This window comes from Equus asinus, chromosome 25 (genome assembly GCF_041296235.1).
Source record: "Equus asinus isolate D_3611 breed Donkey chromosome 25, EquAss-T2T_v2, whole genome shotgun sequence".
Taxonomy (NCBI): Eukaryota; Metazoa; Chordata; class Mammalia; order Perissodactyla; family Equidae; genus Equus; species Equus asinus.
The window spans coordinates 23,636,947-23,663,223 of NC_091814.1; the positions used below are offsets into that span (position 1 = coordinate 23,636,947).

Genomic DNA, 26,277 nt, shown 5'->3' on the forward strand with positions numbered 1-26,277 from the left:
TGATCTTTAAATCCTTCCAACCCTAACATTCTGTGGAACTCACTCAAGTTTCAGTTTGTCTGTAAAATGTGTGCACTGCTGTCTACCTCCCAGGCCTGTCGGGGGAGACTCCAATGCAGTGCGGGATTTAGAACACAGCACACAAAGGCACTGCCTATCCTGGAAGGGGCTCTTAGCTCCAGTGTCCTACCCAGAGACTCTCAGAGATGGCTGAAGGTCTTGTGGAGGCCATTTCTTCCCCATCGCTCTCCCAGCTGCAGGCATCCTAACTCCTCCCCTACCTGGGACCACAGGGAGGAAGATGCTGAGACAGAGAGTATAGGAGCTTGGGGCTTACACAGTTCAGGAGGCAAGACAGGAACCAGACAGAACAGGTTTTATCTGTTTATTTAAAAACAGAATATTTTATGTACAAATATGCACATATTTACACAAAATGTACATACTGGGATCCCAGATCTTCGGGTACCACATCCAAAGTCCTGGGCTGGCTGGGGAGTGGGAGATGGGAGTCTCTCCTTTGGTCCAGAAATCCAGCAGATTTCAGGCCACACAGGGTTTGGGGGCTAAATCTAGATATTCAGGCTGAGTGCATTTGGGTGGCCTGGCAAAAATGGACCTTATCCAACCCCAGTCCCCACCCAGAGAAACTGCCAGAAGAGCCCGAGTTAGTGACCCCGAGCCCCCTGGGGGAAAGGAGACATTCTTGCCCCCCACAGCTCTTTCACCTTGCCCCAACTCCCACCCTCCCTTGATCTATAATCACCACCCTCTCTCCCCTCCCCAACAACTGAACCAGGAGCCCTTGTCACCAAGTCCCAGCAACCCCCCAAGGGACCACAAACAACTGTGGATACAAGTAAGAAAAGAGATGAGGCTAGGGGAAGAGCTAAAGAGCCATGAGGGCCAAGGACCCGACCCTGTCCTCCAGTAGCCACTAACCCAGGGCTCGGGCCTCTAATTCAGACTCCACCAGCCTCAGGATCCCTCCCAAGAGGCTGCCTAGATTAAGATGCCTTCAAAGGAGCACCTTTCAGAAACACAAGAATTCACTCCCTGGAGTGGGGTGGAGCAAGATCTAGCTTTGCTGAATTCCTGTATAGTCTAGTCTCATTTTAAGCAATCCTGGTAACAACAGACATCCAGATAAACCAAAAGTTTGTTAAAAAGTCTTTTCTCTTATTAAAGAGTTTGGAGCAGTATTCCTTAAAGAAGCTCCCCTGGGAAGGTTTATTTACAGAAAATATATACATGCAGCAGGCCCAGAGGCCACCAGAGGGCAGAGGGCTTCTTCTGTAACAGTTCAAGCCTCTAGCCGACCCCTGAGGGGCCTGCTTCATGCTTGCCCCAACAGCTCCCAAGTGGTAGGAGCCCAGCTCCCCAACTCAGGAGGCCAGACTCCAGCTCCAGCTATGCCCGCACACCTGGATCTGGCCCCCAGTCTCTACCTCTCGCCTCCAACCTCTGCATCATTAATACTGCTCTGGGGTCTGAGGAAAACACCTGCGTTTACAGGTAAAGGTCACGCAGCCACACAACACACAAACCAAACCCCACAGCGTTTCCCACGCAGCCTCTGGAATCCTGTGGCTCACACACCAAGGTTTACTTGGACTCTTACACGACAACATGATGCACACCACGGGCACAGTCAGCCCTCCACGCACACACTTTTCAGTGAACACTCACAAATGTACACACAGTGACCTGGACACACGGTGGGAGGGACTCAACCAGTGGAGCCCTCCCGTCATCGAACAGAAGGGTTGGAGGAAAAGGTTGAGCAGTCGGTGGGGTAGGGAGCATCTTCCCCAAGAAATGGGGTGTTTAGGGAGGCCCCCAAGGTGAGCTGAAATCCCCCATGTCAGCAGAAGGAGTCAGGCTCAGGGGAAGGAGGCAGGCCTGGGTCAGACCAGGTGCCCCCGCCCGTTGATGTAGATGCCATTGCCCGTGGGCTTGGCCCGCAGGGTCCCATTCTCCTGAACAAAATGGTTCATGGCCTGTTTGATGCCTTCATCCCGATCTTCCTCCTCCTCTGCCCGCCCAGAGCCTGGAGACAGCAGTTCAGTCTGTGTTTCAATCTCCCTCACTGTGGTCAGCGTGGAGTAACTGCGGCCCTCTGGCTCTTCACTCTGGAAACCAAGGACAGAGGGCAAGTCAGAAACAAAGGCAGGGCAGCCAGACATGGGGGGTGGGGCCGCTGGTTGGGGGATGGTGGGGTCAGAGGTCAGGCACAGCAGGGGTTAGGGTTGTCTCAGAGGCATAGGGGCTCAGAGATGGGGGGAAGGAAGGAGTGTTAGGCCTGGGGAAGGGGAGATGGGGACAAAGGCATAGCAGAGGCGCGGGGCTGGGCAGTCAGTGTGAGCCAGGGCTGAGGCGAGAGGGACTGGTGAAGGGGCTGCTGACGCACCACATCTGGGATCAGGAGAGGGGCCTGAGGAGAGTGGTGGGGACACCGGTGGGGCCGGGGGCCTCACCATCACAGAGCAGCTACTGTTGTCCTTGAGACTATCAGGGTGGCCCTCGGCTCTCAGCCCTACACTCTCCTCCGGCTGCAGGGCCCGGACATGGGGGAGGAGTCAGAACAGGGCTCCGCCTCCTCCCCTCAGCCTCTTCACCCCTGTCCTCCACCAGCCTCCTCCCTAATCACCTTTCCCCCAACCCGACAGGTCCACTCTTTCCTTGATATAAACATGTTCATTCCCCCACTCCCACCCCACCCTGAAATCAGTGCTGATAGGGGCTTCCCAGAGCAGCCCCCAGGCCAGTGCTGAAAGGGGCCTACCAGAGGAGTCCAGTAGACCCAAAGCATCTATGCCCCCCCCAACTCTGCCCCCAGCCCAGCCCTAGCTATGAGTCAGCGGCCAGACTGGTGGAGTGTGTGCTCCTGCTCTGCAGAGGGGCCCTGGCCCCATGAATGCACCCAACCTTGGCACACACCTGATTCCTGGGGTCCGCGTGATGAGAATGCAGCCTCCTGATGGAGTTCTCCCTGGTCAAGGTCAGCTCCTCCTCGCTGGGAGAGACACCCCCTTGTCAGGAGCTGAGGGTAGTAGTGGCCTCCCAAGGTGAACCCAGCCTGGCCCAGTCTACGTGAGATGGGACTGGAGGGTGTGGGTGCTGTCCCTGCAGTGCGAGTGAGTGGCTGCAGGTGGCGGTGTGGCTCCAGAGTGTGTGTGTGCCGAGTATGTGTACTTGGTGATACCCGGGCACGTGGATCTGACCTTCACTCAAGCAGTATGGTCCCCCTCCTTCAGCTGCGGTTCAAGCCCCAAGCTCCTTCTCACCTCCCGAAAGACTCTGCCCACCTCTGATCCATAAGCTCCCAGATGTCCGGCCACCCAGTGTTTTCTTGCTCCTGGGTCCTGGCCCACCTCCTCTGTTCCCAGCTTAGCTCTACCTGCCCAGGAGCGGCCAGTACTCACTATTTCTGGGTCATCTGCTGGGCCTTGCGCCGATGGTATCGGGACATGAGCACCACCACCACTACCAGAAGGCAGAACAGGAGCGCAGCAATCACTCCCACCACCACCACGGAGGCTGACACCAGGTCCACCTGCTTCCCTGGGGCATCCTGAGGGTCTGCTGAGACAGGCCAATGTCTGAGGTGGATGCCCAGATCCCTGACCCACCCCTAGACCCCACAGCCCCCCACAGTGTCCTCACAGACACATCCAAAACCATCCCCTCACCCTGACCCTCTGCAAAATACACGCAGTACCCACCCCCCATAAACACTCTCCCAATTCGCTCTCTCTGTCTTGCTTCCTGTTGCTCCCACCAGGTCCCTGCCCCTGCCCCAGTGCTTACCAAGAACATTCACAGTGACCTGAGAATCCCTTGAAGAGAGCTCATTGCTGACGTGGCAGACGTAGACGCCACTGTGCTCAGGCGTCAGTGGGGGAAAGCCCAGAGTGTCCCCTTTCACTCGTACCCCACTGGGCAGAGGCCCGTCCAGCCTGGAGGACAGGGAAGCTGATGGGTGCCGGCTGGGGCGGACTGAGGCTGCCACCACCCAACGTGCCCAGGCAGCTCTCCACCGCCTTCCCCATGACGTCACCCGGAGCCACTGACTGTTCCCACGGTGCCCCTCCCTCCACTAGGCAGGTCTAGGCAGGGGCCCCTTCTCCCTACCGCCCAGCTTGACCCGGACACCCCCCACACACACCCAAGGAAGATCCACACGTGTGCCATCCCACATGCTCCCACAGGCATCACGTCATCCGGCACTGGGTACCAGGTACACGTGGTATAAAGTCCACACAACAGGACACTCCATTCCTATCTGGCTCAGATGTACTTGGAAAACGTGACTGCCTGCCCTGACAACTCTGATGTTGCGGCAGGGCACACGCACAGAGCCCCAGGCACAGGCCACATGCGTGGCTCATCTGCTCACATGTGAAAACATGCCTGTCATGGGCTCACACACATGTGCACCTTACCCCTCCCTGATTCCCTGGACATCTCAGACCCTGGAAAAAGGCCAAGGACTCCTTGAGGGAACTGGTGGAGGTGGGTGGGTGCTTCTGAGGTGCTGGCAACACTGCGGTGTTTATAAGGAGTGTTGGTTTAACAGCAGTTATAGTCAGCTGTAACCTTTTGTCTTGTGCACTTTAGGCACTTGCACAAATATATAAAATATTATTTAAATACTGTATGATATTTCATAATTTAAAAATTAGAGGAAAAAAAGCCACGGACTTATTAGCTTATTCCCTACCAATGACTATGTGTCCTAGACTCTGGTACAAGCCAAGAATAATATGTGGTGACCAGGCATATTCTTGTATTGGTCTGAACAGGTGCCCCAATTTATGTGGGGTTCAGAATATATTGTCCCAGCCCATAATGAGTCCATGCTGGCCCAAGGGGGGAGGACGCTGCTCCCAAGGTAGGCCCTCCCCCAGGCCCGGGCCCTTACCGTGTCCAGTTGTATGAGGGTGGAGGCTGCCCTTCACTCAGGCACTTGAGCATAGCTCCTTCCCTGCCAACCTGCCACAGCTTTTGGTCCTCAAGGCCCCTCACAGAGGCCTCAGCCAGGACTGGAATGGAAGGTGGGAGGAGAAAGAATGGAAATGATGCCTTTGATCATGCTGTTCCTCAAAGGGCCCCCGCCCCATGCCCCACCCTGCCTGGAGTAACCTCCCCCTGCCCATCTCCATCCTACTCATCTGCTGCCAAACTTGGCCCGGCCCCACCTGGCTGATGGTTCCCTCCCCTCTCTAAATTCAGAGAGCCCTTAATGGTTCACCTGTGCAATGAGCCTATCAGTCCCTCGGCATAGCGATGTGTGACACTTTTTCTGAATCCCTTGTGTTCCTAGCTTAGTGCTAGTCACAGAGCAGGTGCACAGTAAATGCTCCCAGATTCTTCAAAAGCTTAAGAGTCCTACTATTTCATTCGCTTCTTTATGATTTGTTGAGGACCTACTTTGCGCCAAATGCTGGGTTAGCATGAGTAGAAAACAGTCCTATTTCCCCAGAGGTTCAAAAGTCTAACGCTAGGAAAACAGTATCTACTGTTTACTGAGCACCTTCTATGCACTAAGCACTGTGCAAGATGCTTTGCATTCACGGTTTCTAATTCCCATCAGAACCCTGGAAAGTTGGTATAATTATCCTCATTCTGCTGATGAAGAAAATGAAGCCTAATGAGTTGAATAACAGCTGGTAAATAGCAGTAGGTCTTGTCTCAAGTTTATCTGTCTCCAAATCCTAAACCGTATATTTTACAAAGCGCTTTGAATTCCATGTTTATATTTGATTCTCCCAACAACCCTGTGAAGCAGGACAATCTCCACTGTAAAGAGGAGGACACTGAAGGTCAGAGAGGTCTAAGTGATTTGCCAAGGTCATCTGGGATGAGCTCCCAGTCTTCTACCTTTGGACTAGTGCTCTTTCAGCCATACAAGGTGGCCTCCAGCACCCGGGCTGGCCAGCTGGTGTAGCTCAGGGTCTCTTGGCATCTCACCAATCCTCTCAGAGCCCATGCGGGCTCCCTACCCAAGATCCAAGTACTCACAGGCCACTTGGAGGATGTGGGTGATCCTTTGGTCCTGGAGCAGGCCAGGGTGAGACACCACGCAGGTAAGTGGCTGCCCATTCATGCTGCGGCTTGGTACCAGATGGAACTCTGAAGTCACAGCAGCTGAGCGGGAATGTGTAAAGGAGCGGCTGGATGTTGTGCCCTTGACCTCTGTGTCCCAGGTCACGTTGGGGGCCGGGCTGCCTTCTGCTGTGCAGGAGGCTGCCAGTGTCAGGCCCTGGCCCTCTTCTAGTGCTGGACCAGGATTCAGTGAGGGCAGGGGAGGCACTGCAGATCGGGGGAGGCAGGGGTCACAGTCTGCACAACCCCTGTCAGGAGGCCCCACCCTGTCCCAGTTCAGTCTTGCACAAGTGCAAAATTTCAGGCCCCTTTTTCTTCTCTTATTTCACCAACAAAGATACCAGATGAGTGGGAGAATAGAATTTCAGCTGACTTTATACCTTTCTCCATTGTTCTAATTCTTTTTTTTTTTTTTTTTGAGGAAAATTGGCCGTGAGCTAACATCTGCCGCCAATCCTCCTCTTTTTTGCTGAGGAAGACTGGCCCTGAGCTAACATCCGTGCCCATCTTCCTCTACTTTATGTGTGGGACACCTACCACAGCATGGCTTGCCAAGCAGTGCCATGTCCACACCCGGGATCCAAACTGGCGAACCCCAGGCTGCTGAAGCAGAACGTGTGCACTTAATCGCTGTGCCACCAGGCTGGCCCCCATTGTTTGAATTATTTACAATGAGCATGGGTCATTTTTTAAAAACAACTTGTCTCCTTTATTAATACATGAATTCCTTATTTTATTTATTTTATTTTGTGTATGTGTGTGACGAAGATTGGCCCTGAGCTAACATCTGTTGCCAGTCCTCCTCTTTTTGCTTGAGGAAGATTGTTGCTGAGCTAACATCTCTGCCAGTCTTCCTCTATTTTATGTGGGATGCCACCACAGTGTGGCTTGATGTGTCTGTGCCCAGGATCCAAACCTGCGAACTCTCGGCCGCTAAAGTGGAACGCACAAACTTAACCACTACGCCACCAGTCTGGCCCCAGCATGGGTCATTTTTTAATAAATATAATGAATTTTTTTAATTAAAAAACTAACCAGATATCTATATAAGCTGTATATATATATTTTTTTTACTATATATTTATTATATAGTATATGTAATTACTATACAATGGTAATTAAAAAAACAGATATGTATATAATGATAATAGCCACCATTTATTAAGCACTTACTATGTGCCAAGTATTATGCTAAGCACTTTAAAACGTTATCTCATTTAATCCTGTCAACAAACCAGTGAGGTGCATATTATTATCCCTGTTCTACAGCTAGGGAAACTGAAGCTCAGGGAGGTTAGACGATTCGTCTTGGGTCATCAGCGACTAGATTCACCCTCAGGTTTTTCTACTCCAAGGCTGGTGTTACTGACTTCCATGTGGATAAAGGGAAACTACAAAGGTCTTTATTATTATCTTTATAGCATTAACAGCCCCAGTACAGAATGGAAAAGACTTAACTTGACCATAGATTGAGGGCAGCCATTGACCACGGGTGCCCACAATGCAAAGTGGTGGTTTAAAAAATGACTGTGGTCTCTAACCACATTCACTGAAGGTGCGGATCAAAGAAGGCATTAGCCCCACTGGTCAGGCACAGCTACACTGAGCATGGCTGGACCTGCGTGTCCACATCAAGGCCCCGCATTTTAAGACCATGGAGCCTGGGATGGCGAGGGAGGCTCCGAATGAGCGTCTTTGGCAGATCTGCTGCAGAAAACCAGTAGTTCCGCTCAGAGAAGAGATTTGGGTGGGGCCTGACAAAGGTCCTCAGCTCTTTGAAAGACTGTTGTGGGACAGTCACTGTAGACTGGAGTCATGTAGGAGGGCCTTATGCACGAGTTGGGTAGGATCAGGAGAGGAAAAGATCCAGAAAGGCATTCCAGGTGATGACCAAGGTGGGCACAGGCCAGGGTGGAAGTGGAGAGGCTGGCTGGCTCAGGAAGCATATGGAGCAATAGGGCACAGGCTCATTCTCTCTTGGCTGTTCCCTATTGCTCCAGAGGGCAAAAGTAAGCAAGAGGGAGATTTCAGGTCAACGGAAGGAAGAACTTCCTAATAAATGGATTCTTCCCAAGGCTGACCAAGTTGTATCAGCTGTTGGGGTCACTTGGAGAGAATTTCTGGATAGGGTGGGAGGATGGGCTGATGAGGCTCCCTCATCCCTACAGGACCACACCTCCTGTTCCGGTTCTGCCTCTGCCCCACCCATCTCTGCAGTCCCCGTGTCCGCATGCTCCTGCCTCCAGCTTCTGCCCTCTGACATCCCAGGGCCTGAGGTCCTGGTGCCTCCGCACACACCCAGTACCCTGTCCCCCGCACCGTGCGCAGCCGACCCCACTTACCCAGCACGCGGAGCCGCAGCCGAGCCTGGAAGCTGCCAGCAGGGAAGGTGCTGACGCGGCACTCGTACTCGCCCTCATCGGCCTGCACAGCGTTGCGAAGGAGCACGGAGCCGTCCAGGGGGTTCCGTGGGGGTGGCGGCTGTTCCACGCGGCCCTCGTAGGCCGAGCTCACGTGCAGCCCGTACTTGGAGTGCAGTAGCGCCAGCTCCCGGGCGCCCTCGCCCGCATCCACCCGAGCCCATGCCACCTGCCCCACCTGCTCGTCGGGGTCCCCTCGGTAGAAGCAGGGCAGCTTTGCATCCTGGCCCAGCACCACGGTCACCAGGTCCGATGTCTCCAGCTCGCCTGCCAGGCACCTCCCTGCAGGGGGCAGACAGAAGCAACCAGGATTAGGGCCAGAGCCAGGGGAACATTTATTCATAATGATAATGATAGCAAAGGCAGGCGGAACTCCTGGACATTTTATGCTTGCAAAGCGCGTTCAGCCCATTACCTCATTAGATCCACAAAGCATTCCCAAGAGGTGGACGTTATCATTGCCATTTAACAGATGAGGAAACTGAGACCCAAAGAGAGGAAGTCACTTTCCTAAGGCCACACAGAAGATACATGGAAGAGTCACACCCTCTCCCAGCCCAGGATTGTATCCTGAGCAATTGCAAGATGGGCAGCTATAACAGGAGGAGAGGCCCAGCCTCTGCCCTCAGGGAGCTCACAGTCTTCTCAGGAAAGTGGATTTTATGCGCACAGACAGGAGAAGGCACCGACAAACTTTCACAGAAGGCTCAACCTACCAAGAGGGTAAAAGTGAATGCTTTCAGGAAGTGTGGCCAGGAGCCAAGGCAAGGGTCGAGAACAGTTGGTGTCTAGGATGTGGCACGTAGTGTGGGAAAGGTCCATCCCAGTAGGCCCTTCAAAACATTCTTTTCATGGCTTGAAGATGAGAGACCTGGATTCCCAGAGAGAAGAAGGTATTCTATGTGGGAGGAATGGCACGAATCAAGGCTCAGAGGCAGGAATGAGCAAGTCACTAAAGACAGAAAGGCCCCAGGTCAGAGGCCCAGAGAGATGAGGTCAGGGCAGACCCACAGCAACAGGGTCAGGACAGTGAGCCAGAATCAGAGGACCAGAGATGGGGACCAGCGACAAAAGGCTAGCGTTTTTTTCTGCATTGACGAGGAACAGTATGAAGCACTCAGGGGTATCTATCATGTAACTTTATCTGCAAAGAAGGATCCATTTCCTGCCCTCATGGAACCTGAGATCTGTTCAGGAAGAAGAGATACACATGGAGACAGATATGGAAACGTGTGTGATGGTTTCTGATTTAGTGCTCAGTGGTGTGTTGCAGGCCAGATGTGGGATGGGACAGTCACTGTGGACCCGAGTCATATGGGAGGGCCTCATGCACGAATTGGGTAGGATCAGGAGGAGGAGAGACCTGGAAAGGGATGCCAGGTGAGGGACCAACGTGGGCAAATCCCAAGAGGATGGAGAGGCTGGCTGGCTTAGGAAGCAGAGAGGAGAGGACACAACTAAGGCAGGGAGTATGTGTTGAGCAGGAGTGGACAGGGTTGGGACTAAATCACCCAGGACCTTCCTCACTAGGCAAAGGAAATCAGAGTTGGTCCAGGGGAAATGGCGAGTCAGTAAAGTGTGAGGCCAGTGGTGATGTGCCCTCCGACTAGAAAGTAGGAAGACTGAAGACAGGAGACTCACCAGGGACCTGCAGCTGCTGCCCTGTGTGGTGCCACCAGGGCGCGAAGGAGGGGACACTTCCTGGGAGAAACTTGTTAGGATTTGACCACAGACCAGAAAGAGAGATAAGGAGAGGAAAGACTCAAAGACAGCTCATAATGAGGGAGGCAGAGCCTGGGGAAACTCATGGTTGGGAAGAAATAAATTTGGAGTTGTGGAATAAACCATGTGAACTGTAGGGCTAGGGGCTGGGGACTAGGGGTAGGCTCTCTGGGATACAAGAGCTCCTTGCCTTGGAATGTGTATCCAGCAACTCCCAAAAGTTCACAGCCCCTGCCTCTGGACAGCACTTCGCACACCTGCTGTCCCTCACCTTGCTCACACTGTGCCCTTGCCTGGAACGCCCTCCGCCCTGTGTCTGGGAGCTCCTACTCATCACTGTCTGGATAACTCCTACTCATCCTTTAAGATTCCGCTTAGACATCACTTCCTCCTGGAGTCCTCCCTCCTCCCTGCCCCACCTCAGGCAGGGTTATGTGCCCTTCCTCTGTTTCCCCCAGCACCCTGCTTTTACCCCATCATAGTACTTGCTCCCAAAGATTATATTCGCTGTTTTCTTGTCTGCCTCTCCCACTAGCCCGAGCTCTTCAAGAGTAGAAACTGGGTCTCATATGGCATGTGGAAACATGGTTTCTGATTTAGTGCTCAGTGGCATGTGGTCTGCATTCCTGGCACACCACTGGTGCTCAATTAATATTTATTGACTGACTTACTGAATGAATGAGAGATGGGCAGAAGAAGGAAAGGGTGGAACGAGGAAGAATGAGAAGTCTCTGGTTGCGCTGGGCAGGAATGGGTCGGCATGGCAACCTTGGGGTGGAGGCAGGATATGCTGGCTAGCTGAGTTCACTGCCAAAGGGTGCACCTCCAGACTGGACATAGGGAGAAAGAAGGGGATGGAGCAGGGCAGGCATGGAGGGAGAAAGTGAAGCCCTGCCAGAGTGGACCAGAGGGTTCCAGCGAGGCAGGGCATGAGGCAGAGGAAGAGGGTCCTGTGGCCCTGCTAGCAGGGGCAGAGGGAGGGAGGATGCTGTTGGGAGCTGGGAGGGCCTGATCAGGACGGGACAGACTTGCAGGGCCAGATACCAGGGCCCTGACCTGCCGAGGCTGGTGTTGGTCCCACCCAGCCCAGCCTGGGAGTCCAGCTAACCACCTCACCCCTCCCAGGCACCTCCTCCCGGCCCCAGAGGGAGCAGGGTTGCCAAGAAGGGCTGGAGGTGGGCTTGAGATAGAGGTTTCCCAGCACATCCTCTGCTTCCAATGCCGGTGTCTGTGCAGGCCACAGAGATCCTAAGCCCTGCTCCACTGGGACACTCAAACCTTTCTAAAGACTATTTCTGGGACAATGTCAGATGGCATATTTTCCATCCCCATCCCTACAGTTGCCAACCATCTGCCCTGTCCCTACCACTAATTGCCCATATTTCCCCAAAAAAATACCTTCTTAGGGCACAATAGGCATTGACCACCGAGCGCATGCCTGAGTCCCAATCCTTCATGGCCCTACCTGTGAGTCCCAGATCCCCACAACCAAGCAACAAGCCCAAGCTTTGCAGGATGAGGAACCCAGTAAAACAGGAAAGTCCCTTCTGGAGCTCCCGCACAGCCCCTAGTGTCCTAAATCCACTATTTAATCATGGGAGCATCTCAGCTTGGGGCAACACCCTTCTCCAGTTCGAACACACACACACACACACACACACACACAGAGGCTGCAAGACAAGGAAAAGTGAAAGTGAACTCAGGCTCTAGAATCCCTGTCTTCAGCTAAATGGACCCAGAAGCCCAGACCAGGGCAGGCCAGGACTGCCTCCTCCTTCTCTCCCCCACCCAGTGCCCGCCTGGCGTCAGCATGGTGATGTCACCAAAAGCAAAGGAGACACACTGCCTTGCCTGGTGAGGTCACCCTGCGGGCATGTAGTGGCCAGGCCAGGCCAAGGCCGCAGACCCTCCTGCTGCAAATTGTTTGCTGAGGCTGGTGGACTCTGCTGGCTGGGCACTCCTGCCTCTGACCCTCCCCACCCTCCTCCCGGGAGCACCAGGACGCTGGTCAGGAGCCTTGGTGATTCAGCAGCTGCTGCACAGCGGCAGGCCTAGCCACAGCCGCCACCAGCCACCACCTTGCGCAAGGGAGAGAACAGGCCCAACTGGCCGGACGGGATCCCTGCCCTCGGCCTCCCCCACCCCTGGCCAGGCCCCCACGGGCCTCTTTGGGGCCCTGCCTTCTGTGTACCCCGCCCGCTCCCAGACAGGCCCTCCATTCCTGGCTTGGGCTGCTCCCCACATTGTGCCTGGGTCTCAGCTTTCCTATCTATGGGACGCCTGGCCTCTGATCAGGAGGGGAAACTGAGGCTGGCAGCTGCAGATAACGCATGTCTGGGGAAGGAGGCTTTTCTTTATCAGGGGCCTTTTTCTGTCAGCATCCCCTGCTGGTGCATATAGGAGTACATTAAGGGGTCCTAGAGCTGGGTCTGTGAGGAAAAGGAAAGGAGTAGATGTGATTCTTTTGTTTCTGAATGTGTATCTTTGGGCTAGGCCTGACTCAGTGCTGGTTCACGTGCATGTGAGGCTGTCTTCTTGCATGAACTTGGGGATGTTTGGCACATATCTGTGTTTATGCCTTTTCTTCAGGAGAGTATGTGTCCTTGTCTGTGTCCGGAGAGAAGAGCTGTGGAATGGTGTGTGTGAACATGTGTGCACACCCCATTCCATGTGCATCTCACACATCTGTACACATGGCATGCATTCCTGTCCTGCGGAACTCTGCACACATAGTAAATATTTTGATGTCGGTTTCTCTTGGCTTCCGCATGTCTGTCTGTCCCAGGCACCCTTGGTCAGTGGTGTGTGGCTCTGCGCCTTTGCTTCTGCACCTGGAGTATCGCCCAGGCACCCCTCCCCACCTCACCCTGAGACTTGAGGGCAGATTCATCTCAGGTGGAGGGACCCAAAGATGAGGTCACTGTTCCTCCAGGTGATGGGAAATTGCCATCAAGGGCTCCCCAACAGAACAAAACAAAAACTCTCTCTACCCTTGCTCCTCAGGTTCCTACTAGAAGGACTCCCACCCTTCTCACTCCCTCAGCCACTCCCCTGGGCCCCCCAGCACCTCTGGCCCCCCAAGGAGGCCTTTCCCTGGGAATCTCTGTCAGCCACCACCAGAAAAACCAGCTCTAGCTCCAGGCCTGGGGTAAGGGTTGTCTGGTGTGGGTTTGGTGGGAAGGGGGGGGATCCTGCCTGGGGCTAGGGGGAGGGGTCCTGTCTAGGGTCTCATTCTCCTTTGTTAACTCTTACCTCCCCTCACCCCACAGCAGCAGCCTCTGCCAGAGAGAGCTGGAATATGTGGGTGAGTCTGGGACAAGAAAGGACCTGGGAGGGGAGCCCTGAAGCCCCCCATTCAAGACAAGTGACATAAACAACCCAGCAAGCCCTTTTCCTTCTACCCTTCCCCCCATAACCTTGGCCTTGGACTGCCAAGGAACTTTGAAAACTAGGAGATTCTCCCTCTGCCTTCATCCACCTCCCTCACTTATCCCCCATTGTCCTAAGCCCCCCAGCTTAGTGAGAGCTTCCCAACCCGGGCAAAGCGCCCACCCACAGATTAGCGTCTGGGGTGGGGGGGCCACACCAATCACAAAGAGAGATGAGAACAATGGGGGAGGACAGGCCTTAAGGCAGCCCCGGCTCTGGCCCAGACACAGCTCCCAGCACAGATAAGTCCCCTAAACCCCCCCGGAGCCAGAGTCTGAGCCCTGCTGAGTCACCACAACAGCCACACAGTGGGTGGGAGACCCAGAATTCTGCTTCTCCCAAACTCCTGAGATCCTAGCCTCCACCCCCACCCCAAATCCTACCAGCTAACCCCCGTCAAGTGTGGCCAGATCAGCCCCACCCCAAATCACAGCCTCAACCCAGCTCTCAGGACACACAAGTTTTAAAGGCAAGAGCGGAGGAGGGTAGCCAGAAAAGTATGGGAAAAGCTCCTGAGGCCAGGGGCTCTCAGTCCCAGTGGAGTGATCCCAACCACCTCCTTCACTGCCCTCTTTCTGGAGGCTTGGTGGCTGGCCCCCAGCTCTGAACTTGACCTTTGCATTGTAGATTCTGTTCCAGATCCAGCCCCTAGGCTTCTCTACTCCCTTCCCTCCTGACTCAGCTCCCCACCCCACTCCCATTGCTTCTCTCTGCCTAGACTTCCGTCAGCACAAGGGCAAGTTTTGGAGGCCAGAAAGCCCAGGCATTCCTTCCTCACCAGGCTTGCTCGGCCTGGTGGCTGGCCCCCTTCACTTTGCCTGGAGGACCCCAGGATCCTGAGACTGTGGTCTAGAGGCCGGGGCCGTGGACCCTGCTGTGAGCTCCTCAATGCAGTTGCTGTGGCTGGGGTCCCCTTAGCCCAGCCCCTTGAAACACTGGGGTGGGACCAGGGTCACTAGGGCCACAGGGCTTCCCTGGGATTCCCTAGGTCTCCCCACCTTGGAGGGGGAAGTAGCCTCACTTTCTGGCTTCCCTGGGTTTGGGTAGGTCCTACAGGAAAGAGCCTGTCCCCCTCTGTAAATAGAAGTAGAAAAGCAGGGATGGGGCCCCTCCCTTTCTAGGAAACTAACCTTGCAGGAAAGCTGATCCTAACTCTCAGAGGACAGACCTCAAAATTCAGAGAACCCCTCACCCTACTCTCCTGCAGGGCCCAGCTGGGCCCAGACAAAGAGCTAGGAACTAGGATTCTATTGGAGGGGTATCTGTAGATTTGGGCCCATCAGCCCCAGGGCAGGAGATGGGGGAGGCAGAAGGGAGGGGACCTCACCCGGAAACTCATCCCATTAAAGACAGACAAAGAGCTGTGGTGTCAAGGCGCCTCCCAAGCCTGGGCTCCTCTCCCTGTCAGGGGTGGGGCAGGGCCCTCGGGCTCAGAGCTCTAATGGCCCAGGAGTAGGGGGGTTGGGGGGGGCACTAATTCGCAGTAGGGCAGGGACAGAAGGAAAGCTAACCCACTTAGAGATGGGGCCAGGACCTTTCCCCCTTCTATCACCACACCCAGACTACTTCTTCCAGCACCTAGCACCCCCCTTCAGTCAAGGGATGGACAGTCACACAGCCATAGAATTTCAGAGCAGGAAGGCTCAAAGACATCACCTGGCCCTACTTCTTGGTCTACTGAAGTCTAGTCTCTTAGTTGTCCAAGGTCACCTAGCAAATTAATAGCAGAAATGTGGCCAGAACTCTAGACTCCTGACTTTCCAGTCCAAGATATTTTCAGAGACAAGAAACACTCCAGCTTCCTGGGGGCCATTGAGGAGATGTCTACACACAGAGGAACCAGAATGGGGGTGGCAGTGGAGGTGGGCCCATCTTATCCTCGGGCTGAGAACCTGGGGCTGACTTCCAGCCCTCAGAACACCCTCCAGAACTGTGCAGGTTATAGCAGCAGTGGCAGCAGCAAGGTGGCTCACTGGGCACAAGTTCCCAGGGCAAACCTGAAGCCAGGCTGCCTCCCTTGCCACAGCACCTGTCCATTGGGCATTGGGCAATTTCGGGGTATGCCCTAATTGGAAGGGGTCTCCTCTCTCCTTCCCTGGGCTTCCCTTAGAAAGAATAGCTTTGTGTTATGGAAAAAGAAGGCAGGGACCATGTCCTGTTCATCACTGCGTCTCCAGCCTCTAGTGCCTTGGCTGTACCCAGTGTACACTCAGATGTACTATCCTTTAACGAACTAGGAGTTGGAAAATCAAGACACTAACCCGGTTGTGTTTCTAACACTGAGTAATCTTGAGATCTCACTATCTATTTCTCTCAGTTTTCCCATCTGTAAAATGAGGGAGTTGGAGCGGTGATCTCTTTGATCCCTTCCAAGTCCTGAGACATCATGGCTCCATTCTTTAGGTGTGGGTAGATCCTACAGGAAAGTGACTGCAGAGTTCCCTGGCCCAGCAACCAGGCTCCACCCTCTTGGCCTGAGCAAGCAAGAAGGGTTGTCTGGAAGATGGGAACTAAGATGAGGGTGGGGAGGACAGGGGGATGGCAAGGGTTAGAGCTTACTGTCCTGTGATTGGAGGCTGGGCCAACGACCCTTCCATTATAAGATCAGAGCGAGAGCAGCCCCCACTCATGCACACACCTGGGCCTTGCTCTCCTCCTGACAGCTTCAGCTGGGGATGAGGTTGGGGGAAGTCACTTCTGGGCCCCGCTGGACAACTGAGGCTCCCTTGCTATTGCTCCTGGGACTGGAATCAAACTGTCCTGTCCAGATAGGGCTCTGTCTTTCCAAGGAGAAAGATTTCCCACCTATTACTCTGGAAACAGCCTATGGAATCCCACTGTGGTCTCATTGTGCGCACACACCCTTATACACACACAGACACACACATACATATTCTCTCCCCAACTGTGCAGATGATAAATTCCTATTATTTATATCTGCTATTTATACATTAGATAGGCGTAATATAAGGCATTTAGTTGAGAAAATGGAGGGACAGGTGGTAAACAAAAGGGAACCACACCCTACCTAGAAGGTACCCTACCCTAGACTCCCGCTCACCTAAGTAACTACCTCATTCCCACTCTTGCATCTAATAGTGTGCCCAGCAAAGAGAGGGGCCAGAGTGAGAGGGGCTTCCAGCTCCCTGATGGTCCCTCAACAGGTGCTCCAGTCCTGGTACTCCAAGGCGTCATGGAGGGAGGAGAAGGAGACAGAAATTCTGTGTCCACTCTCTGGGCACCAAGATTCCTACACCTTGATGACTGCTGAAACCAGCTCAGCCCCTGAGTCAGCCTCAGCTCCAGTCAGCAGTTCTGGAGCCCAGGGAGTAGGTGAAGGAGCCTCCAGGTATGAAAGGGTCCCCACCAGTTCCACCTCCCTGCCCACCTGCACTGGGTCACCATCTCTCGTCCCCCAGAGGCAGCTCCAGCCAGGGCAAGGCTCTGGCAGAGGTAGTCATGGACCCCAGACATAGTGACCTGGCCTGGGGCTGGAAGGGGACATGAAGGGGAAGAGCTATGCTGGCTCTTCTGGGGCACTGCTGGCAGCTGGGAGTGGGAGAGAGAGATTGGTTCTTCAGTCCAGACTCAAAGGAAAGAGAATGTGTATGCGTGCGCGTGCGCGTGTGCGTGTGTATGTGTTTGTGTGTGTGTTTGTGCCGGCTTGGGCTCAGAAGTAAGGGGCCTGATTGTTCAGGCCAGTCCTACCTGTAAATGATGCCAGGAGCAGCAGCAGCAGCCAGGCCTCAGGCCCCCACATCTCGGCTCCCAGGGACAGGGGCATTGGTCGAAAGGCAGAGCTGCCCAGTGTTTCTGAAGTTCCACCGAGTTCTCCCTGGGAGCCGGCTCTAGAGCTGGATAGGGCACCGACCCAGAAGGCAGGAAGTCACAGAGTCCTCAGGCACCGACGCACCTGTCTATCCCACTGGGGTCTCCACTAGGGGACCCGGCCCCGTTCTGCCCACTCAGCTGTAGCTACCCCCAAGAAACTGTGATTGGGAGCTCCGAGCTCCCCCAGAGCTGCTTCCCACGCCGTGGCCAACAACGACGGCAGAAACCTGGGAACCTGCTCAGCAGGTCAGAACAGGTGCGTCTCCGGGGGCTGGGCCTGGCACAGAGACTCAGCAGCCACCGCCCCCACGGCCTGGGCTAGCTAATGGGCGCCAGGGAGGGAGGGAAGGAGGGAAGGACCTGGGGGGGGGGGGGTGGGATCTCATCGTCAGCTCCAGGCTTTACCTGGCAGTGTGAGGAAGGGGCTGTGAAGGGAGAGGCAAGGTGGGAGGGGTGGGGGTGCAGGGTAAGAGAAGGCCCGGGGTGGTTCAAAGAGGGAGGCACCAGGCCAGGAGGAACAGGGGCAAGGCCTTTGTGGGTGGAAAAGAACCCAAGCATCCCACATCCCAGCCAGCCTTGTTGCCCCTCCAAGGCCTTGTTCCCCAATCTCCTGGATGGCTCAGCTTTGGAACCATAGAGTCAGAGAAGACCAGAAGTGAGAACAGTGCTGGCTCATATACCTCATCCTTCGGATGAGAAAACAGGCTCAGCGAGGGGAAGGGGCTTACTGGAGGACACACAACTTAGGTAGTATCACGGTTTGCTCAGACACCTCTATCCTTGAGGAACTAGCCTTGAGGCTAGTTCAAAGACCCCTGAGAAAGAGCTTAAGTGACCCCCTGGACCCCAGCCATACATAGGAAGCCAAGGGATTGACCAAGGAATTAGCCCTATAGATTCCTGGCCTCCCTGGCAGGGCCCTCTCTCAGCGTCAGCACCTTCTCGTTACCTGACCAGGAGTCCCGAACGTGCATCAGCACTACTTGAGTGGAAAGGGGTTCCTTTCCACCACCTCCACAGTCATTTTACTGATTTATCCATGGTCCTGGAGCAAGACCATATGTCTGGACTTTGCAGGAACAACCTTGATTTCAAATACTCTGTCCCTGTATTCCTGTAAGCAGACTTAGACTTGCAAGATCATGTGTTTCTATTTTGGATGCATAATATGTAACCACCAAGTTACACAAAACCTTTCTGGCCTCTCTGGGACAGCCAGAGGAAGGGGCCTGACTCTGAACTCCCTGAAAACTGAGCGAAGGGGAGAGGCAAGACAACCGACAGGCTGGGGCCTAAAAGAATGGTAAATATAGAGATAGACATAAGAGAAGAAAAAAAATATAGGTTAAAATCTTGCAGCAGGACCCTTTTGTCTGGCAAGAGGCAGGAAGGAGGAATCAAGAGCAGTAAGGGCAATCATTTCATGTAGAATATTCTCCACACACACACACACACACAACTCTACCTGTCAAAACCTTATTCATCTTTAAAAGCTGACCTCAAAGGCCACAACTTCCAAGAAGCCTTCTCAGCGCCTCCCACCCAAAATTAATCTTTCTCCCTTCTGTTCTTCCTCAGCCTCTCCTAGTCCCTTTATTATAGCTTCTGTACTCATAATTTGTGCACATCTTATCTCCTTAACTAAATTGTAAGCTTCGATTTAAGAAACATTGATTGAAGTCTGACGTGTGCCAGGGATTCGGAAAATGTGTTAAATTGAGGGACAGGACGAGAGCTGTAGTCTGTGAACTTCCTGAAAGTTGGGCTTGTTTTATGATCTCGTCTCAGTCATCCATGCTAGGACAATCCATGGAACCTAACGGGGACTGACTACATTTTTGTTGAAGACAGGAATTTGTGAATGAATGGATGTCAGTATGGAAAAGGTGGACAGGGAGGGTCAGTGAAGCAGAAATCCTGACTCTCCTGAACCTGGTTTGTGATCCAGACTTTAACTCTGCCTCTGGACCATGACTCCAGCTCTGGCTCTAGATCCCAACCCCCAGCCATTACCATGGTTGTGACCTCTTCTTTGCAGGCTATTTCCCATAGGTCAGGGTTGTGGCCTCAAGGGCCAGGCTGGATGCCAAAACTCCCCAATTTCTCTCAGTCTCCATCATGGCAAACCCCTTCTCCTCTTCAGGACTCAGGTCCCCACCTGTGCCAGGGGAGCAGCCCCACCCCGATGCTTCTTTGAGATCCACTGTGGCAGGGGTGGGGTAGGGCCAGGGGGAATGGGGAGGGAGCATCCTGTATTATAATTATAATTATCACACCTTGGATCCTATCGCATGGCTTCAGAGGAGCTCTTTTCCTTCCCACGGATTCACCCCTCCCCGTCCAGGAGACCACAGGAGAAACTGAGGCATGGGGGTGGGAAAGCAGTTAGTCCCTAAGTCTTCTTTGGCTATCCCATTCACAATATACCCCTACCTCTCCACAGCACTACCAGTCAGGAAGTCTGTGAGCCCCTAGTTGGGACACTCACTCACTCACCCCCAGCTCCAGGCATATGGAGCACTGAGGGAGGCAGGACTTTCCAGGGGATGCTAAAGTCAGGACTTTTTTATGATTTACCCAACATTTTTTCATGGGTATGTTCAGGTGCTCATAAACACCAGAGGTGGCCTTGATGGCCACGCGCACCATTGGACCTGAGAGGGAGCACCTGAGCCAGGCAGCCCACTTCAGGCCTTTGCTTGAAGTAGGAATCTTTCTCCTTCTCATCTAACAATATCTATCTCCAAGTCCCTCTGTCCCATCGTGCCCTCAGTCTTATATGTCTCACAAGGGCTGTGCTCTTGGGGAATATGCCCTTGTACTTAGGCCTTTCCCCCCTGCTTTTAGGATGAGTCCTGTGGAAGGCAGATTCCAGGGCTGGGGCTGGAAGAAAGTACTTGGTTGGGGAAGACTTTCTTCTTCATTGAACCCCCATTCCCCTCATTCCTCACTACCTACCCTCTTCCCATCCAAATTCTGGGCCCTAAGAATGGGAACAATTCGAGCCAAGGTGGCATCTTTAGTATGTATATTTGAGCAACATCACTGTGTGCATGCCTGCATGCCTTAGTTCATTCAACAGACATTTAGTGAGCACCATTTTGTACCAGCTTCCAGGGAGGGGACAGAAATGCATGGTCCCTGCCCTCAAGGAGCCCTCAATTAGGAGAGACAAACATAAACAATTATAACAGTCTGTATGCCACCATCACACACTCCCTATGTGTCTCTGTATGTATACACATGCCATGCCCATACTCAGGACTGTCTCTGTGCATAACTGCAGATGTTCATTACCTCCATGTGTCCAAGCATCTGTGTGTAGCCTGTGTCTGTCCCCATGGCAGGCTGCACACCTAAGCCAAACCGGTTGGAGTGGGTTGTGCTGAAATTTTTGTTTGTGTCAATGGGACTTGGAGGTGAGTCAGGGAGGGACAAGGATGGGTGGGGTGGTGTGGAGGAGAAGAAGAGTGAGAGTGAGGGTCAGACTGAGTGAGGGGGGAAGGGGGGAGTGGTGTGAAGGGCTGGAGGGGGTGTGTCAGGAGGATGGGATCGGGGAAGGAGTAGATGAGAGAGCTCTTTAGTGAGTAACATCCTGTTTGTTTGCAGTGAGATCTCAGGTCAGAGAGGAGTCAGAGGGTGGGGGGAGACCCTCAGGCTTTGGGAGAGATGAGAGTGGATAATAAATCAGAGTGGAACTAGTTGGAAGCAAGGGTGTGGACAAAATGCCTGAAATTCATTTCTACACAGCTTTGTTTCTCTGTGTGATATTAAGCTATTCCTGATCTGCTCGTTGCCTTGGTTTCTGTAGTTTGTAAAGAAAAGGTGTTGGGAGGCTGTTTGACGTGGTGGTGGAAGATTACTGATATGGGACTTGATTCCATCCCTAGGACCAAGGCTATTTCAAGTAGAAGCTTCAAGGTCATTCCTGCTCCTCTCTAGCATGATCCTCACCCATGGAGAGGTGGGGAGGGAGCCCCATAAAGAAAACAGGGGCTCCAGCAGGGTTTGCTGCACTGAAAAACACCTTGCTCCCCTCCAGCTGGAGCTTCACTGTGCCCAGTATTAGGATGGAGGCATCCTGTTTTCCAAGAGATGCCGTCTAAACTTTCCTCTGCTGTGCTGTTCCTATCTGCCTATCCAGAGGCCCACTGATCCCCAGTACCCAGCCCCATCCTTTAATGACAACCACACCTCCTGGTTGCCTAATAACATCCCTTGGAGTCCCCCGAGCTTGTTCCTAAAGAGTCCAAGCTGGAGTGAACCACCCCGGGGAGGAAGCAGCTGAACATAAGGCACATTTGGGCCCTGATTCTCAGTAGGCCATTGGGTGCAGAGCTCCCTCCCTCTTATTCTCACCCCATGAACTCACCAAGCTTCTGTAAATACACAGCCATGAAATCAGGGACTAGGGCATGCGTTAAGAGGCAGATGCCTTTATCCTTTGACCCAGTGTCCTGGATAGGCTAGCAGTTTTAGGAGGGTCTAGAAATAGGTCCTGGCTGGTCTAGGACAAGAGTAAAAGCCATCATGGAAATCAGTCTTCCAGGTGGTGACAACAGCAGCAGAAGATGCAGCAGCAAAGAGGAGGTAGGAGCAAAGGTTAGGTGGAGTCCTGAGAATTTGGTAAGAGAATGGATTCTAGTAAGGACCCCAAGCTGTGCTCCCCTGCATTCTCCCATCTCCATCCTGACCACAGAAAGGGCCAGGTTTCTCCCAGGGAACCCACCTGTTGGGGAACATCGAGGCAGCCCCCAGGGCCGGGGGCACCCTGCACCACCAGGGGCATCCTCAGGTAACACCTGGCCTCTTTAGCTTCTCAGCTGGGATGCTGAGGGTGTGGTTCCTCTCTGAACCAAAGACTACTCCTTCCTGGCCATCAGCCTGAGCTCTTGCTACCACCCAACTCCGCTTCCCCAGGGGAAAGCCTCCTGGGGCCCTACAACCTAGTATCACCCTTGGACTGGGCACTGGGGGTGGCAGGACAGTGGCAGAGCAGAAAATGGGGCTGCAGATCAAAGAAAATACCATGAGACACAGGGGCTGTGAGAAGCCTAGAAGAGGTGGGAGCATAGGGAAGAGAGTAGGGAAGACCCTGAGAGGAGAGGGCAAGTGTTGAACGGTCCCTGAGGGAAGACATTCGAGGAGAGGGCATGTGCTGAGAGGACACAAGGGGGAGGTGGGAATTAGGAGAACTGGTAGGAACTGGGGATTCCTAAATTTTTTTATTTTTATTTTTTTGAGGAAGATTAGCTCTGAGCTAACATCTGCTGCCAAGCCTCCTCTTTTTGCTGAGGAAGATTGGCCCTGAGCTAACATCCGTGCCCATCTTCCTCCACTGTATATGAGGGACGCTACCACAGCATGGCTTGACAAGCAGTGCCATGTCCGCACCCGGGATCCAAACCAGCAAACCCCGGGCTGCCGAAGAGGAACATGTGAACTTAACCATTGCACCACTGGGCCAGCCCCATGGGGATTCCTAATTTGAGGGCAGATTTTCTTTTGAAGTTTGTTAGTATAATCCTCCTTCTGTATGGCCCAAAGTATTCACTTCTGTAAACCCTTTTGTAAACCCTAATTCCCTCCTTTCTCTCCCCACCGGGACCCAAAGTCACATCAGACCTGCAGCTCCACCTGTCTCCATTGTCAGTGCTCAGCACCCGTCAGCGCTCAGGTGTGGTTGCCCTGGTCAGAGGCCAGGATGTGGTGCAGCTGCAGAGGAGCCCTTGTCTCAGGTGCCCCAGGCTCTATCTCTGCCTGGTCTTGGAAAGGAGGGGCTAGGTCTTCCAATTTTAAGACACCCCAGAGGCCCCACGGCAGCAGGACTAGTTCTTGGCCTTGCTTTCACTACACCTGGAAACTTGGACCCTGTTCTGCATCAGTTTTCAGTCCCAGAGACAGTGAGGTTGGGAGCCTTTGAGATGAGGATGGAGGAGGGAAGCCCCAGACTGTGGGAGAGGCAGGGTGGAAGCCACATAGAGCATGCCCCTGACTCCCTTCTGAGCATCTTCTACCACACCCCCCAAGATGTACGTCATACCTTCCTTGCAGAAACCCCTCGTAACCTTCCTCCAGCCTCACCTTGAAATCTTTTTGAACTTCAATTTCTCTTTCAATTCTAGAAGTGGCGTAAAAGAAGAGCTAGGGATCAAGAAACAGAGCAAGAGTCCCTTGCCTGTGATAATTAGCAAGATTAGGAAGCACTGGTCCATGAGCTATAAGGAAAGGGTAGTGGAACAAAGACTGCAGTCTAATCTCCCCTTGCCAGCCTGCTTCCCTCCCTGAGCCCAGGCCTCCATGCTCTAAGGTCTTCTGTGGGGAAATTCCACTCCCTGAAAAGGCCCCCATATGTTGACACTCACTCAGGCGCTCATCAGTAATCAATACTCTATGACTGTGCCCAGGGACCCCAAACTGGTTTTACAGTTTAGAATACAGCCAAAGGGGAGAAGCCTGGTCACTCCTGGAAATTTCCAAATCTCCTTTCAGGAAAGTCAGACAGTTGGCTCTGTTCAGCAGTACAGAAAGAGACAGAGAAAAGGGCAGACCCAGAGAGAGAAACACAAGAGCAGAAATGATGAGAGACAGATCTCAAGGCACAATGAGACAAGTGGAAACCCAGAAAAAGAAAGACACAGAGAGAGAGAGGAGGAAGGACATACACAGACACAGACACACAGTTACTGAAGAGAAGTAATTCAAAGAGACAAAATCTGAAACAGAGACAGGAAGACCTAGAGAAATTTCTGGATGCCTACTTGCCCACTGCTAGGGTCACTCAGGTACTTCCCTCTCCTGCCCTCAATTTCCACCACTCAGCAACAGCCCAATGATACTTTCCTACTGAATATTGCCAAGTCCCTCAAAAGTTCAAGTTCTTCCCCACGCTAACGCCACCTCTCCATCATTCTCTAACTCACCTGATTCCCACTCTCCTCACCCCAAGCTCCTTCCAGCTCACATCTCAGTCACAGGAACTCAAGATATGGCCTCCTGCAGCCCTTCTCTGGTCATTCCTCTGTCCCTCTGTTTGTCCATGTCCTTATTCTGGCTGAGCTGAGAGCAAAGAGCCAGAATTGGGATCAGGAAGGCATGGGGCCAGGAAGTCAACTGGCCAGAATGAGCTGTGGGAAAAATGTAGAAGGGTCAGAGGACAATAGAGGAAGGGCAAGAGAGAGGGCCTGAAGGGTGGGAAAGCCTAGGAGATATAAGCAGAGGGAACTGATGGAGTCTTGAGAGTGTGACTAACACCCCTAGGGTCCACTTATTGGCTTTCTGTGTGTACTGACCAATGCTGAGAACCAGGGATGGTCCCAGGGTCAGAAAATGGGGTTTAGGGAAGGAGAAAATAGACTAAGAGTTTTGTGAAAGTTTGAGACAAGGAGGTAAAAATTTGGACATGAGTCTGGGAAGCTGGGCTGTAGGGATCCTTGCTTGCCAGAAATGGCCAACTGAGACCAAACTCATAGGATCATGTCAGGACTATGAGACTTTCAGGATGATCTGCCCCCAGCCCCTTCCTAGACAGAGGTTGTCCCTGGATATTATTAGCTGGTGAAAGCAGATCCAGAAAAGGAGGAGCCCTGGCTGCCCTTCTCCTTACCTCTCACAATTCTCTCTCAGGTCTACCCTTCACTTTATCTTAATGCCCTTCCAGTTTTTGTATCATTGACAGGGTCATGATAGACCACTTTAGATGCTGTCCTGGGGCATCTAAAGTATGTGTCATCCAAGTGCAGATCAGCTTGTTTTCTTTTCTCTTCCTTTTCTTCTTCTTCTTTTTTTTTTTTCCTGGATTCTTTTCTGCCTTCTCCAAAATCTTGGCTTGGCATTAGAAGTTAGTGACTTTTCAGAGATTTTTTACAATGATCTGGGAAAACTGAGGATCTTCCTTGTCAGACTCAGGGAGAGCTAAAGTTGAGTTGGCAGAGACTTTCAAAATTATTATTGGATCTCAGCATTAAGTACAGGTAGGGAACAGGTCTTAGTTATCTTCCAGCCTCTCTAACTGTGCCTTCCTGCCCATACCCCCCATACTTTTTTTTTTTTTAATGGGCACCTGAACTAACATCTGTTACCAATCTTCTTTTCTTCTTCTTCTTCCCAAATCCCCCCAGTGCATAGTTGCATATTCTAGTTGTGAGCGCCTCTGGTCGTGCTATGTGGGATGCTGCCTCAGCATTGCTTGATGAGCAGTGGCATGTCCGCACCCAGCATCCTAACCCGCAAAACTCTGGCTGCCAAAGCCAGTGCATGAACTTAATCACTCCGCCATGGGGTTGGCCCCCCCCCCATGCTGTTGTCTCTGAGGACCAAGAGTTAGGATTAGGAGTGAGAAAGCCCTGCTGTGCTATCAGATCCCTGAATTACATGTCCATGTGCACCGTAACCCTGGCCTCTCTATATGGCCTCAATTTCTGGGTATGATGGGGATCAAGTCGATGTGTAGAAACCAAAGGCAAAAGTAGCAGTCATCACTGCCATTTACAGCCCAGCCCTGGAGGACACAAGTCTTGTTTTTGTCCCACATCAGTTGTGCTGGGAGTGGAAATCTGTCTGCATTTCCTCCTATAGCTGAAACTAGTCAACTTGGATCTGGGCCTCTTCATTCTTCACTAGGTCCTGCAGGGATAGAGTTAAGAAGAAGCTCAGGGACCAGGCTTGAATAAAAAGAAGCTATCAGGGAGGGGCAGGAGTCTGTTTTTCTCACTCCTCCCCCACTTCACCCCTATCCAGCTTCTAAGGCTGGGCAGCTTCTGCCCTG

General features: G+C 53.0%; 1 protein-coding gene across 13 annotated transcripts; it reads right to left on the reverse strand.

The window, feature by feature from the left end:
* Positions 1-370: 370 nt before the first annotated feature.
* On the reverse strand, positions 371-24,577 carry NECTIN4 (nectin cell adhesion molecule 4). Of its 13 annotated transcripts, none has more exons than XM_014835522.3 (10): positions 24,434-24,577; positions 17,388-17,533; positions 8,451-8,810; positions 6,025-6,315; positions 4,925-5,045; positions 3,811-3,959; positions 3,426-3,582; positions 2,941-3,016; positions 2,478-2,552; positions 371-2,132 (listed from the first exon to the last, which is right to left on the reverse strand). In XM_014835522.3, the coding sequence occupies exons 2-10, from the start codon at positions 17,461-17,463 to the stop codon at positions 1,908-1,910; spliced, it is 1,530 nt and encodes a 509-aa protein (XP_014691008.1). In that variant the 5' UTR covers positions 17,464-17,533; positions 24,434-24,577; the 3' UTR covers positions 371-1,907. The 13 variants fall into 13 exon arrangements, with proteins under 13 accessions (XP_014691008.1, XP_070354198.1, XP_070354203.1 ...); XM_070498097.1 differs by having other exon boundaries at positions 3,426-3,585; positions 24,434-24,572; XM_070498102.1 differs by lacking the exon at positions 24,434-24,577 and having other exon boundaries at positions 2,411-2,552; positions 17,388-17,739.
* Positions 24,578-26,277: the final 1,700 nt, after the last annotated feature.

Excerpts from the sequence above, each read along its gene's own strand:
- NECTIN4 (XM_014835519.3), bottom strand. The coding sequence starts at position 9,350 with ATGGACCTTTCCCACACTACGTGCCACATCCTAGACACCAACTGTTCT. Across the intron at positions 8,811-9,244 it reads CATTCACTTTTACCCTCTTG|GGAGGTGCCTGGCAGGCGAG; the intron begins GTAGGTTGAGCC and ends TGCCCCCTGCAG. Across the intron at positions 6,316-8,450 it reads GCTGCGGCTCCGCGTGCTGG|TGCCTCCCCTGCCCTCACTG; the intron begins GTAAGTGGGGTC and ends CCCGATCTGCAG.